The sequence below is a fragment of the Camelus bactrianus genome, chromosome 23, assembly GCF_048773025.1.
Source record: "Camelus bactrianus isolate YW-2024 breed Bactrian camel chromosome 23, ASM4877302v1, whole genome shotgun sequence".
NCBI classification, from domain to species: domain Eukaryota; kingdom Metazoa; phylum Chordata; class Mammalia; order Artiodactyla; family Camelidae; genus Camelus; species Camelus bactrianus.
In genome coordinates, this window is record NC_133561.1 from 30,241,750 (window position 1) to 30,257,206 (window position 15,457).

At 43.8% G+C, this 15,457-nt stretch overlaps 1 protein-coding gene across 3 annotated transcripts; it reads right to left on the minus strand.

The window, feature by feature from the left end:
• Positions 1 to 3,390: 3,390 nt before the first annotated feature.
• Positions 3,391 to 12,734, minus strand: DYRK3 (dual specificity tyrosine phosphorylation regulated kinase 3). 3 transcript variants are annotated; one of them, XM_010963256.3, is made up of 3 exons: positions 12,462 to 12,734; positions 10,459 to 10,570; positions 3,391 to 5,204 (listed from the first exon to the last, which is right to left on the minus strand). In XM_010963256.3, exons 1-3 carry the CDS (start codon positions 12,536 to 12,538, stop codon positions 3,630 to 3,632), a joined length of 1,764 nt encoding a protein of 587 aa, XP_010961558.2. In that variant the 5' UTR covers positions 12,539 to 12,734; the 3' UTR covers positions 3,391 to 3,629. The 3 variants fall into 3 exon arrangements, with proteins under 3 accessions (XP_010961558.2, XP_045378768.1, XP_010961559.1); XM_045522812.2 differs by lacking the exon at positions 12,462 to 12,734 and adding an exon at positions 12,040 to 12,455; XM_010963257.3 differs by lacking the exon at positions 12,462 to 12,734 and having other exon boundaries at positions 10,455 to 10,568.
• Positions 12,735 to 15,457: the final 2,723 nt, after the last annotated feature.

The window sequence follows — 15,457 nt, forward strand, 5'->3', positions numbered from 1 at the left end:
CGTTGCCACTTTTCCAACTTCTGTGTCGATGACATTGAACAACAGATGCAAGAGAAGTAATTAAAAATAAAAGAGAAAGAGTTTTCCATGATTCACTGAAGCAGTGGGAGTTTTCTGTTAGTCAGGAAAGCTTAGAACCACTTACCAGCTGCTTCCTAAAAGTCAGCATTTATGTTTAATGATGTCTAGTTAGGAACTAAGCAAAACAAAGTGTCTCAACATGATCAGTTGCTACAGATCCAAACTGTTCACAGTTGATATTTTTGTTTAATCTTTTGTTTTGTTGTTTTGATCATGCAAGAAACCCCATTCTTAATAGAATAAATGTCATGAAAACTAAAATATAATGACATTAGCCAGCTAACCTGTCTGTTCCAAGTCCCTCTTCAGTAAAGCATATGCTACTATGGTCGGAAGTCAATTTCCTCTGGGACAGGAGATCCAGGCTAGATTCTCTCCTCTTTCGCGGAGCCCATGTGGGACAGAAGCAGAATCTTTACATCACAGTTAAATCATGGTTTCGTTTTCCTTTTCATTATCATCAAGGTGTCAAATACTGGACCAGAAGAAAGTGGCCTCATATAACCCTTCTCCAATGATCCCTTGCTCAAAAAGAGATCGGAGATTGAGTATGTAGGTCAACTTAAAATGAGAGGTGAGCACGTTCCTGATACATGGAGGAAGCCGAACCCCCACGGTGGGCACGTGCTCAGCATCACAGCTGGGTAGTTCAGAGCTTCATGAAGACATGCGCCTGCCCATTTGAAGCTTGCATTCTAATGTAAGGAGAAATCGCAAGAGCCCATGATGAGTGAACAGATCGATCGCTGTGAGGGCAAAAGGTAAAAAAGATGGACTCTAATAAGACAAGCAAGTATTAGCTGGATTAGCCAGTTTTCCATGTGGAAAGAAAGCATGATTTTAGGCATGAAATAAAACAAAAATTCCGAGCCAGCTCTTCACCCTGTCAATAACAATGTGGAAACTCAGTAGATTTTGTCAATTTAAAAATCAATGAAAGGACGCAAGCAACTTGACCTTTGTCATTGAAATGACAAGAATGGCTACAGAACAATCCAGTAACCGTGAGGAAGACAGTCTGAATCTCTGTACTGACTCTGATCCAATTTGGTCACTCAGTGCTAAGTCTGGGCAGCGATCCAAGCAAAAATTTGACTGCCGTTGAAAAAAGGGAGCACAGGGTGACAGCTTCTAAAAACTACAATTGTCCCTAAACTTGAAATGCACTCAGTAAACCTCCCCACATCCACCTGGCACAGCCACGTTTTAAAGCAGCCCACTCTCCCTAGACTTGAACCGGCGCACAGAAGACAAGCATGCCAACTTGAATGACTCTGCTCTGCGTCACCCTGCAGGTTGCCAAATTTAGGCAGAAACACATCCATTCACCTTCCGAGAGCTTTCTAGAATTTTTACACAGTCATGGGGTAGTCTATACCCTGTCATCCGGCCCAGGTTCAGTTACCTCACAATCCATTCAATACACAGAAATAGACCACATGCTGGGGGCGTGGGTAGAGCTCAGTGGCAGACTGAGTGCTTAGCATGCGCTAGGTCCTGGGTTCAATCCCCAGTCCCTCTGTTAAGGAAAAAAAAGAAAAAAGAAACAGACCACGTGGCAACCTCAGCCACAGGCTCCCCCCTTACCCAAGTCACACACAGTGCTGGCTGACCGAAGAGATATCTCACTGACAACACAAACACCGAAATCTAGTGCGTGGCAGATGCCTTTGGAGTCACGGTCCTTTTAACAGCTTGCTTAAGAGAACAGGTCTCCCACACTGATAACAACTGGAAAAACAAGCTCACCATATGCTCTGTTAGATACTGCAGAAGTCTTACACAGCTTCTCTGTAGGTCAGCAGTCAACAGGAGTTAGAGGGGCCATAAGGAGCTATATCTTCCACTGCCTTCTGTAAACCAAGGGTAGGGAAAATAATTTAAGATTTGAAAGAGTCAGCCCAGTTGCTCAATCACCAGAAGTACCAGGACATCTCCTTTTTAAAGAGGCGGAGAGCTCAGTCTAAACCCTTCCCTGTCCCCTGGTCCTTGTGCCTAGGAGGCTGGGGCCAATCTCTGAACGTCTGTTCTTATTTTTCACAGCCTATGGTGCAGCCATTAGGAATCCTTTTGGATAAAACAAAAGTTCCTTAAGTCATATGTCCACGGTATTTTTCTTCTTTATGAGACTATTGCCCAACAAAAACAGCCTCCTTCCAATCTTACAGAATCTGCAGAGACTAAATTCTACCATAATAATGGAACTGGGTCATCCTGAAAAGAGTGTTGTAGAAAGCCCTGGTCTACTCTACAGAGCATCCTGCGAGGACAGGGTTCAGGTGTACTCCTGTTTTGGAGGAGGGTGGATGCAGAGGCAGGGCGGTGGTGGTGGCAGGTGGAGGGGAGCACAAAACAGCAACAGTGAGTTACTATCCCTTCTCCACCCTTCTGAGTAAGACCTTTGGCTAGCAATTAGTTTTATTACCAGCCTTCACTCTTAAATCTTAACAGAGAAAAAAAAAAAGATGTCAAAGTGAAGAAAAATGAAATGGACTACCATCAGTTCCTGGATTTTCTTCTGAAAATAACTGAAGCTCCCTCCAAATCTAGGGAACAGTCTTTGGTTTTAACTGCAAGTGAGAAAAATTGTGGCACATTTAGGTGGCAGGAAGTTGGGAAGAGGCGCTAAAGCAGTGAAGCTGTAGTTAGGCTTACGTGATAGCGATCGCTTTTATGAGGAAGAGTCCACAGAGATGTGGTATGTAGGCTGGTGTCCGACATTCCAAGAATCCAGGGACCTGCAGTTTGCAGGCTGATCCTACCTGCAGCATTCTGGGTCATTGAGGGCTAGGAAGGTATTTTATCTTCCTTGGAGGTGGGAGGAGGGGTACATATGACTTGACTTTAGAACCCGTACTTTGGGAAGTGGTAAGATGTCTGAGTGCCCAGGAAACAAATCAGCAGCCAAATAATCATAAAATAATAACATAAAACAAAAACACCATGCATCACAGAATTGAAGGGAAATGAGTCATTGAGAAGTAGTGACGTGACTTCTCCAGGTGACCAGCAGCTACCTGGAGCTCCCCCCACCCCATATTCTGCTGTGAGCCCTTTCACCCAGAATAAGCCCACAGAATGGGCTGCTGGGGCGAGATCTAGCTTTGGCTCTCGCCTATTAGTACGGCCATTAGTACTCGCCTATTAGTACGGCCCAAATGAACCCTCTGGAACACATGCTGAGGGAGACTAGAAGTGAGTGCTCAGGATATACTTTCTCGTATACCTTCTACCTCGAAAGAAAGGGATTTAAACCAATAGAATAATTCATAGGTTGATGTACATCTGACAATAACAACAAAAGATGCATTGACCTACAAAAAGTCTTTTAATATGTATTCCAGGATGGCCAATACAAGCTGGTTAGGTAATTAGCCCTTGAAAAGTTCTCTTACTTATAGTCATATAAAAATGTTTTGCCTTGTTAAAAAAAGAAATCTAGTCTAACAAAAACATATCCACCAATGAGCTTATATATATTTTTTCCCATTTTCAAGTTTGCAAGATAATTAAAAATACATATGCATCTCTGAGCACATCACTGTCCACTAGCTAATCAGTTTTGGCAATACACTACACAGAGGTATACCACCATTGGTTTCTGACATTAAGTTAGCTTTAAGCTTATTGGCTATTCCTACAACTGGAGGCAGCTTGGAACCCAGTCCCTGGAAAGCGTTTGCAGGATTTACTACCCGTTTGCCTGGCACCTTTTCAATGGCAAGAGGTCTGGGCGCTGACTTGTTAATCCATGGGTGTCTCAGTGCTTGAGCTGGGGTCAGACGGGCAGAGGGGTCCCAGTGAAGACACCTTTTCAGAAACTCTATAAATAAGTAGTCATCACACCCTTTCAGTGCTGTCACCCAGTCTTTGCTGCCTGGGGGACCCCGCTTTTTACCCCTCCGTGAACGACCCCCCACCAGCATAACCTTCCCATCTGCCTGAGTAGTCACGGAACAGTAGCGAGGTAGGCCCTTGGAGTTAATAAAGTACTTGGCACGTTTGGATTGCTCCAGAAGTTTCGGTGGTGGCATCCCCAGAAGCTCCATCATACAGGCCAGCTGGTCTCCTTCATCCTCTCCAGGGAAGAGAGGCTGTCCTGTTAAGAGTTCTGCAAGGATGCAGCCAAAACTCCATATGTCAATGGGCGTGCTGTAGCGGTTTCCTAAGATGATCTCGGGAGCTCTGTAGAACCGAGACTGAATGTACGTGTAAAGCTTCTGGTACTCGAAACAGCTGGACCCGAAGTCAATGACTTTGGTCGCGCTGCGCCCGTGGTGTTTCAGGAGAATGTTTTCTGGCTTCAAGTCACAGTGAATGATCTTATTTTTGTGGAGAGCATCCAAGGATTGCAAGATGGATTGAGCAAACTTGCGTACTAACTGGATGCTAAAACCCTGAAACTTGTTTTTTTTAATGAGCTCATACAGGTCTATGCTCAGCAATTCAAAGGCCATGCAAACGTGGTTCCGGAATGTGAAACTTTCCAGCATGTGAATGACGTTCATGCTACCGGTTTTATCCTGCTTTTTAAGATGCTCCAAAATCCGGATCTCCTCGGCCGCCTGGCGATGGAAGCGCTTCTCGTTGCGTACCATCTTCAGGGCCACATACTGCCGAAGTTTGTGATCGTACACTCGGGCTACCTGCCCAAAACTGCCCTTTCCAATAATTTTCAGCACCTCATATCGATAGGCTAGATGGTCTCGAGGCACATGAATATAGGCCCCTTCAGCATCATCATATCCCCCATTATTGGGACCACCAAAAACTCCGTGTCTTTTTTTGGCGTTTGGACCCACAAAGTAAATTTCTGGATAATTGACGATCTCCAGCTTCTCATAAGCAGTGAGTTGGTGTTTATACTGCTTCAGTGCTTGTTCTGGAGTGAGAGGCACCACTTTGGATGCTTTGGATGAACTGCTGGATTTTACGGTATTTAAGCTGTCTGAACTTTTACCCTGAGGAACGGCAGGAGAGCGTTTCTCCGAGTCGTGGATGCCATCGGACTGAATGGTATCAGACTTTCTGTTGCCAAATTCTTGAAACAGCTCTTCTACCTTCATTTCACCTCCATTCAGAAGGCGCTGGGTATGATCTCTCGTTAAATGCTCGGTGGTGATCTACGGAAAGGAATAATGAATCTAGGTTAAAGTCACTAAAAAAGGGGTAAGGATTATCCTCCCCCTGACAGGACAAAACACAACAAAACATGTCCAGCTGTGGAGGTAAAAGACCCAAAAGTGAGACAATGGAAGTAGGAGCCTCTAGAAACCTGTGTATGTTACTCCTGAGACTCCCTGTCTTACGGCCACCCCCACAGCCCCCACCATAGATGCTTTATTCAAAACAAGATGGTCTTCTGACCATCCCCTAGACATGCTAGGCTCCTTCTCACAGGTATGTCTTCCTACTGACTCTTTTTCACCCCATCCATGCAAATCCCACACTCTTTCAAAGCTCTACTCTAGTGCCCCCTCTCCCGCTTAGAGCGACTCCAAGCCCACGCGAATTACAGCTCATCGCTGCTTTCCGAGTCTACCACGTAACCTGGCACTTGGTTAAATCTGTACTGTCCCATATTGTTTGCTCATTGTTTCAAGTATCTTCCCAAAGCTTAAGGGCATATATAGCAGGAAGGAAATAATGTATATTAAAGTGTCCTGTATATGATAAGGTGCTGGTAAGGGACACAGGCGAGATCTGAACCCAGGTTCTGACTGTCAGTCCAGGGCCTTTCCTTCAACATAACTTGGCCTGGACCACTCTGCAGCAGGGCTGAATGCTGACTACGGCCTGGAAGCAACCAAGGGCTTTGTCATCTGCTCCCAGGTCGCCAAACAAATGATTGCATCTTTCTAGCTCAGTTCACTGAATCACAAAAGTTCCAATCTAATCTGTTTTTGAGATCAGCTAGGCCAATTCTTTACATAGGGCCCTGGGGTACTTCTTGTAAAAGTCTTCTAAACACAGAGTCTCTCTCTCTCTCTCCTCATACACACACACACTACTCCCCCTCAGCAAGAGCCTACGTGATAAAGGCATCCTGCTCTTTTTACTTGACTTCACATAACCCCTTCCTGCAAGGCACCGTGACTCACAGAAGACACTACTTATTCCTCTAAGTGAAGTAAGATTGTCTGAAATTACATGGAGGAAAAGAAAAGCGAAAAAGCCAAACACTTAAAAAAAAAACAACAATTAAAAAAAACTAAGAAAAATACAAGAAGGTGCTGGAAGGAAATAAGAAGAAAAATAATAAAGCTAAATCTGTTGTTAAAAAAAAAAATTCCAGGATACTTCAAAGAAAATGATTTTTCTTAATGGGGCCCAAAGAACTGTACACTTGATCTGTTTCTGAGCCTCCGGGATCAGACGTAGGTAATTCTAGAACAGCTCTGCGCTATAGTTATAATTTCAATCTCTAAAAATATAATACAAATTATAAGGCAATGATCCAAAGTAGCCAAACATCTAAAAAATAGAATTTTAATATAATTTAAAGAAACAACACCTGATCTATCACCTAAATAAATGAAAATATAAACAAAAAGGATAAAAAAAATGTAAGCGTTGGCATACTTTACACAGCCCCTAATTTAGTTACAAAAGCAGGACATTAGTTCTTGCTGCTCCTTTTAGGCCATTTAATCAATTTAAACTACAGGGACAAAAATGAGGTACCGCACTATCTTATACGTATGCAAAGGAGCCAGGACAACTCTAGCCATGCTTTGGCGACTGGTTTTTAAGCAGAGGCAAGATACTGAGCAGGAAAAATCTCTGATACCAAAAATAAAGAGCTATCACTAGTTAAGAAAATAAAATAGGCCTGCAGACAGAACCTAAATGCCATGCTGAAATGTAAATACATGGCAACATTTTTCTTATTTATCAGTAGTTAAGTCAAATGACTACTCCTGTTTTTAAGGATGAAAGAAGGTCCCATCCATCCATCTAACATTCACACAAATGCTCACTGTTCTCTATTATAAAAGTGCTAAAACATCAGTGATCTCAAGGCACTATAATCTTTCAGGAGATTCGTTTGGCTGAACCAGGGAATTACAATTATCTGGTTTCAGGTAGATTTACATAATAAAAGTGAACATTTGCATGCTTCATCAGTTTTCCTTTAAGTTGTTACTGCCTAGCATAAAGGCATCTAAATATTTACTGCTAAAGTCTTGGGGACACATTCTGAAGAAATGTGAAGTCAGAAGGCCTGGGTTGGGTCCTGGCTACACTGCTCAAAAGCCATGGGTCCCAGAGCAGGCTGAACCTTTAGCCCAGTTTCCTAGCCTTGGTTTCTTTTTTTTTTTTTTTAATTACTTTATTTTATTTTACTTTTTTGGGGGAAAGGGTAATTAGGTTTATTTAGAGGGAGGCACCAGGGATTGAACCCAGGACCTTGTGCGTGCTGAGTAAGTACTCTACCACTGAGCTGTACCCTCCCCCCAGCCTTGGTTTCTTTATCTGTCAAATGTGGATAATGATATCTATTTGCACGATGTTGTGTGCATCAAATTATAATAAGTAATATCCGAGAAAGACCCTCACAAACTATAAAACATGTTAAAAACACTGGCAACAATGGCAAAATTCTCAATATATTAAGGCTTAAGCTATACACTCCTTCCTTTCCCTTTCACTTTTTTCTTCTCTGCGGTGCCAGACTCTCCCTCCACCAGACATCTGGCATTAAGTATGTCTTCTGCTCCATGAAGGCCCCCGCAATCAGCCTTCCCTTAGACTCATGGCAACACCTCACCCGCTTCTTCCCCCACATAAAACCTGCTTTCAACTTGCTATACAATTTAATGTGTTACCTCTCGAGCTTTAACAGAAAGACCAATGCCCTAACCCAAGGGAATGAGCCTAGGAGCTGCAGTCATCAGTGACAGGGGGCAGAAAGGGTGCATGTGGTGCAGGGCCCACCCCCGGGTGTTTCACCTACTCTGCCTCCGTGCGAGGCTGCGTGGGCTCTGCAGGTCTTCGTTTCTGTTTGTGATAAAGAGAGGGTCTCAGGTACAGAACGTTCATAAGAACAGATACATAACAGAAGTTTAATTTCCATAGAAATATTACAATAAGATTAAGGATGTCATTTGGATTTCCTGACTCGTGGCTTTTCCTTAAAGTGAGCCTAAACGTCTCTCTGCAAATTAGGTCTTATTTTGCCCTCCGAACCTACACAGGAGTGTCCAGATTTCATGTCAAAGCCCTTCAGATGCTAAAGGGGGCTGTCCCGCCCCCAGCGTCTTTCTCCAGGCTCTGTCCCCCTCCACCTCACATGGCTTGTGTCAGAGGCCTCACCAGATCCTGTTCCCGTTCTCAACACAGGCTGCCTTTTATGTCTCCCTGCAAGTGGGGCCCTGAGAACAGTAGAGGACAGTTCAGTCTAGTCCACTACAGATTGTCAAGGTTTGAATCTCCAGTGAGTCTGAAGAATCCCAGGAAGGAATCTTTCCACACGGGCAGGGTTCGCCCCTCAGCTTTCTTTCCTTTCCTATAAATAACACAAACCCTGGCCTGAATCAATTATGTATCAAGTCTGCTGTGCTATAAATAAAATCTTCCTTCCATTGTTCTAGGAGAATCTACAATTTTCACACATGTTAAAAGATCATAGATAAAACACTGTATGCTTGTAGCCTATGGTTATAATCACAATAAATGAGCAATGTCTACCATCGACTTTACCGAATATTTTAACGATATAATTACAACCAGAAAGACAGATAATGCCAGATTAACCATGTTTTATTTAAGGATGCTTCACACACATTTAATTTGGAGAGCTCTTGACGTGTCAAATAGAATCTTCAACTGTTAATCAAGTCTTGAAAGATCTTGTTGAGAAATTCAGAAAAGGAATATCCTTCTCATCCAGATTTAAACCACCACCCTGTTCCTCGCTCTCAACCCTAAGTCTCTGCAACACAAAGCTAACCCAACAAAAGCCTACGAGCAGATGATTTATAGTTTACAACGGGAATGGAAGGGCATCTTGGATAAACAATGAAGCAAAAGGACTCTGTGAAATGAGCAACAGGGTCTCGGGATGGAGTCCTGGCATAATGAACTGCAAGTGTCACCAAGAGGTCAGAAGCATTTTTTTCAGCAAAGTTTGCAAACACACCAATGGGTTGGAATCTAAAATCTTGTGTTTCCCCAATTGTGTTACTCTGAATATCATTCAGTAAAAAAATGCATTTTGATCCTGAAATATACAATTTAATTGCCCTACCCCAGAGTGATTAGCACTGGCCAACTCTGAATTAAAGTTAAGATGTACTTTAAGTCACATGATAACCAACTGCAAAAGTTTGCTATAGAGACGTGCTAATTGTTAGCAAGTAACCAAGAAATCTGATAGTCAACACAAGGAGTACACACGTGGTTCTGGAGCTCTTAGAGGTTTTTACATATTAAAGAAATAAGCTTGCAGAGATCGGAAAGGAAACTTACTGCATTTTGGAAAAGAGGTTAAAAATAGGGTGACCAGCCTTCTGAATATATTTAGCCCATGTTAGCCTTCAAAGTAGTGAAAAGACTGACTTCAATGGCAAAAGCTGACAAAAAGTTGGGAAGTGCTATGAAAAATGCAAGCAATTTTTTTATATAGAAATAATTCTAGGTCTTAAAGAGAAACATGAAGGAGAAATATTGACAAATGAATCTACTCAATTATTCCATTTGTTCATTAGATGATACATGCAGCAAATTTTCAAGTCACAGGAGAGCTCCTCCCTGCCACGGCACGCATCCAAACCCTGCTCTCCCTACCACTCCGTGCCTGCCAGGGGAATGGGAATTACATTTTTTATTATTTTAAGTAAAATGGTGTCAAAAGCTAAATGTCTGCAAGCTCTGAAATGATTAAATGCATCAAAAACCACACTGTACTGTACAAGTTTGATTTACGATCTATAAAATGGTTTTCTTAAGAGAACTTAAGAAACGAGAACTACATTTCTACCCTGCAGAGGAAAAAAAAAATCTGCAGATCTGTAAGTCCAGGGGTATTTTCCGTTCCTTGTTTTTGTTAAAATGAGCCACCGTAATACACTGTATATTATCATTCTATAAACAGATACACATCATCTAGATAAAAGAAGCATATTATTTCCTCCCTAATGTCATATATATGCATATAACTCAGTGACTAGAAGGAATGGGTGAGCTCCAAATCAAAGTCATTCTGAAAATCTAAACTTGGACTACAGAAATTGTTATTTCAAAGTCAAGAGAAACCAAAAGGAAACAAGAAGAGTCTGGGCTGTCAGTGAGCCGTAATTGTACCCTGAGCTTTAAAAGCAGCACTTCCTCATTTTCAGGACCATCAGAGCACAAAGAATGACTTCATTTACTTACATTTAGTCTTCTGGGCAGAGGTGGTTCAGAAGGATTGCAGAGCACATTTGAACAGGGTGGGCATTTGGTTTCATCTATCATCATGAAGGTATCATAGACACCATCCCCCAATCTAGTTGAAAGGATTACAGATAAAATCTGTCAGTAACTGAAGTATATAAATTTGTATTTACAAAACACCCTGTGTCTTAACTGCTTCATATCTGCTACAAAGAATAATTAATACAAACAAATATCTACACCACATTTTGGCACTGAATACAAACCACTGGGATACTTGGCAGAGGAAGAGAGAAAATTCAACTTTTTTTTCTTTGTTTTAAAAGAAAGGACAGCCATTTCTAGGTTTGTATTTTGAAATAGTTAAAATAGGTCTTACTTTCTGAATGTTGTTAACAATAGGGATTATCAAAAAGATCTCATTTAACTTACTACTTGAAAACGAAGGCTAGTTTGAATTTGAACCCTAAAAGCTACCTGGAACTAACAAACAAGACTGAGAACTGTACTTTTAAAGTCGGGGACTGGGATTCTAATCTCAGCTCTACCACTGGCTACACCACTTTCCCCTCTGAGCCGTTTTCCACATGTTATAAAGAGAAAAATACTTCCAGTCTACACACTGCTGGGTCCTACAAGCAAGAAAGAAAAGGCCTTCTTAGGGCTGCTTTTTAAAATTTACTTAACTACTTAACATTTATCTAGCTTGTAGAAAAACACAGTGAATTCTATAGTAAATACAAGGGATTCTCTAAATTACAAAACATACTATATATCACGTCTTTACCCACTTAATTCTCTAGTGGTGGATGGTGGAGGCTAAATGCTAAATGATTAAAGATCATTTCTCTGTTCTTTAACACTGTGCCTCCACCACTGAAAAGGAACACAAAAGACAGAGAGGATTCATTTAATCCACAAGATGGCCCTGAATAATGTGGTTCATTTGCCACCAAGAACATGGATTTCCCAGTAACACATTCAGCATTTCATTGTATCATTTTTACATGATATACAGTGAATACAATAATGACCCAGTTGCAAGGGAAGAATTTTTTTTTTAAATCTTTAAAACTGTGCTGGAATATTTCAGTTGCCTTTAAAAACTGTTTGGTAAAATTAGCTTTAGAGTTTTCTTAATCTATGTGTTACAGAAACACAAAGAGTAAATTAAAAGAAAACCCCAAAACCCAAAACCAAACAAACAAAAAGCCCACTACAAATATTTCTAGAATGTTCTTTCTTTAAACAAACATGTTCACATTATGATAGAATTATTTATGTCTTTAACGGGAACTGCTTTACTGACAAGAGCCGAAAATTCTGAATGCAACTGATTCTTTGCCTACAGCACAAATAAAACAAAATGGGACAGGCGTCCACACTTACAGAGAGAAAGACAGATTGAAGACCTACAAGATTTCCCATAAATAGCCAAAGGAAAACACCCAGAGGAAGCCTCCATGCAAATGAAGTGGGGAGGAGGCTCCCTTCTCTCCTTTAAGGTGTAAAATACAATGCAAGGTGGAGAATCTCTTAAAATAGAATCCACAGAAAGCCCTAGTCAGCAGAGCCCCTCACCTGCACATCGAAGCCAGACCATAGCCCTCACAGCAAAACCCCAAGAGGTCAGCCTTTGGTTATCTGCTCTGAGCAACAGGGCTTCTTCGAAAGGTATTGCTCCCTGTCTCTCCCAGTCTGCTAAAAAGCCACACAAAAAGTCGCAGCTTCTCGTAGTTCCTTCCGAAATAATCCCGAGGGTGGGAATTCTTTTCCAAACTCCACTCTAGCCCCCTCCCCCGCTGGGCTTGGGGGAGGGGAGCTGATGGAGAGGAAGAGGGTGGGCCGGTCCCCGAGAGGGGGTCAGACCCCTTTTCTTGTCCCTTCTGCTGGGGGCTCGCTCAGCCTCCAGCCCAGTCCTGACTCCTCGCCCCACTGTCCTCGCCTGCCAGCGCCAGCCGCTCACTCCAGCGCCCCAGCCCGTTTCCCCACAACGCCGTTACCTCCGCTGCTGGGGCGGGAGGCCGGCTGCCGGCGGCCCCGCATCCTTCCGCCCGGGCCCGCGAGCCGTGCCTCCCATCCGTTAGCTCGGGACCCTCGTGGGGGAGGGGCGGCGGTTGGAGGGTCCAGCAGGCAGCGAGCGTCCACCTGCGCTGGACCGGCTTCCTACCAGGCCGTGACGCTTCCCGGGGAACTCGTGTCCACACACTGCAGCTCCGCGCGCCTTCGCTCGGGACTGGCCCCGGCCGGGAGCAGCAGGGGCGGGAGGGGGAGCGGTGTGGTCGCCTAGCAACCGCGGCACGCCCCGGGAAACGCCCCTGCGCCTATACGCGGTGACGCACGGGGCGGGGCAGAAGCCTCTAACCCCCTCCCCCCCCCACCCCCCGGCCAAACCGCGCGGCTCGCGAGGCGGCAGCTCGCGCAGACTCCGGGACGTCTGAGGCGGGGATGCGGGAGTAAGGAAGCCCGGATCGCCGCCCAGGCGGCAGAGGTTCTCTGGCTGCAGACTGGGCTGAGGGCTGGGGAGGGAGAAGGGGACCGGCGGAGGGTCTGTGAAATAGCAGCTCCCGGTTTCTGTCTCAGAAGTGCGGCCCGCCCCTCAGGGTCTACTGTCCCTTAGCACGTTGTAGCCTGGAGTTCTAAAACCTCCCTGGAATATGAACTAAAAAAGAATGAAAAAATAGGTAATTTCTCAGACATTCCCACTGAAGGGCGATCCCTGGAGGGTAATGCGTTAACGTGGGCAAGCAATAATAAAGAGACCCATTTTGTGACACTATACCAGCACTACGAACATTTTTATTTATCCTCAGTTTCCATACCGGATGGCATCCCTCTTTCACAGATTTAACTAGGATACAGAATTTAAGCTGAGGTTTGTCTGACTCCCCTGCAAAGCGACGGGATGCCACGGATGGTAGGACAGCCATTTTACGGATGAGGAAACTGAGGCCAGAGGAGCCGTGTTTCCTTGGGAGCATCTATTTGGTTGGTGAAGCCTGAACTAGATGTCTCCAAATTCCCAGCCTTCCTCCTGCTGCAGACTCTTCCTGTCTTTTTCCTTGGAATGGGTGGAGTTCCCCTCCCCTTCCTTTTCTGAAATTTTAAGACACCTGGGCAACACCAATGTTAAGCGGATTTCTGTAGTTGGAACGAAACTGAGAGGCAAGGAGGTTAAAGTAGAAGAGCACAAGTGTTGTTTTCTTGAGCGTGCTATCCAATCGGATTCTCTAAACCTACAAAGGACGAGGCAGGCCGTCTGACTCTGGGAGAGAACTCAATGTTCTCAAAATGCCAAACTCGGGCGCCACCTGGTGGGGCTTGGGGACTAATTGTCCCAAACCTTCAGGGCATAGTCCGTAAATCTGAAAATTTCCACCCAAGTCTCATTTCCGTGTGATTAAAAGTCACAGTCCTTGTTCTCATGCCAAGTAAAATTACCTTTAAAGTCCACAGGCCCTTCACTTTATACATTAAGAATCTGTGAGCTTGGGGAACTTTATTCTTTGTGATCAATGTTTCTTTAACCTAAGACACAAATAAAAATTAAAAAGGTTTTCTTCCATGATGATTAAAATTTTTTTCTAATCTTATGAATATGCTTTGTTTTGAACCTCCCCAGCTCCTCCCTCCGCCCTCCCCAACCAGAGCAATCCTGCTTCCAGATGGGTTTGTATTTGGACTTCTGCGGAAGCTTCTGTTTGAAGGAGGAGTTCCATGGCAACAAAAGTTTTGGGCTAGATTGAGGTCCCTTCCAGCTCTAAGATTGCAAAACTCTATTAAACAGTCATTGTTCTTAGTACTTATGTGGACACCTCAGACCACTTTACTGCCCTAAACGTCCGAAATGGACTTGCTGTCACAAGTTTGGTTACCTCATTCTGAGTCACTGCTCTCTCCACGTCTGTCTTAAGGCATATCTAAGTAAGCCGACTTGAAGCATTCTTGCTCCCCTTCCTGTCCCTGAGGTGGGAAACAGAGGCCACCTTTATCTTCAGCCTACTGATTCCAAGGTCAAGGGAGGGAGGATGCCTTGAGGACGCTGGAGCTTCTTAAATCTCTGACCTTAGTGGCCCAAGTACTTTCCAATATTTCTTCAAAGAGCCTCTTTCACAACAGTGTGGTTGGGTTAAAGCCCAACGAGGGACCAGCAAGAGCCTCTGCGCCTCCCCCCCCCCCCCCGAGCTGCTGCCCTGTGACCTCCAGGTCCTTAGCAGATTCCATCCCATTTATACCCTTTCTTCCCTTCCTGTTACTCCCAAAATTATATTCGCTTCTTGTGGGTGTTGAGCCAAAAGACACAACCAAATCAAAGATAGGGAGAAAGAATGATTTATTACTTGCAGCAAGTAAGGAGAATACTGGGGATCTTTCCCAAAGCAGTGACTCCTTGAGCAGCAAAACTGGGGAATTTTTAAGCTAAGGGTCCATGCATATAAATGAAGGGGCCAGACAGAGTGCGATGTTCAGTTGATTGAAGTCAGAAAAGGTCTACATCATCATCCCTTAGGTTCCAGTTGATCTGGTGGTTGAGCACGTCAGGCTAATATTTATCACTGAAACAGAACTGGGAATCTTTACAACTGATGTATCATCTTTGCTACTGTTACATCTCTTGATGGATAGGATTCTGCATTCTTTTGTTCCCTTAAGATCGTTAATTACTGAGACCTGCTCAAGGGCAAGCACTGTGGCCAGGCTTAGATCACAAAATGGCTTAGGCCAAAAATGGCTTAGGCCAAAAATGGCTTCTCTTCTGTCAAGAAAGCCATGCCTAGTTCTCTTTTTCCGGGGACCCCCCTACCCTATCTGCTTACACTTTCAAGCCCCACTTAAGAGGAGTTCAAAATCTCCATTGTCTCTCTCAATGCAGCTAAAGCCAGATAAGATAACTTCCTGCTCTTTGAAGCCAGTTCTAATACATTTGCAAAATAAGGAACCTGTAACAAATGAACAAAAAAAAAATTGGAACTACTCCAAGGTCTTCAAAAATCATTGG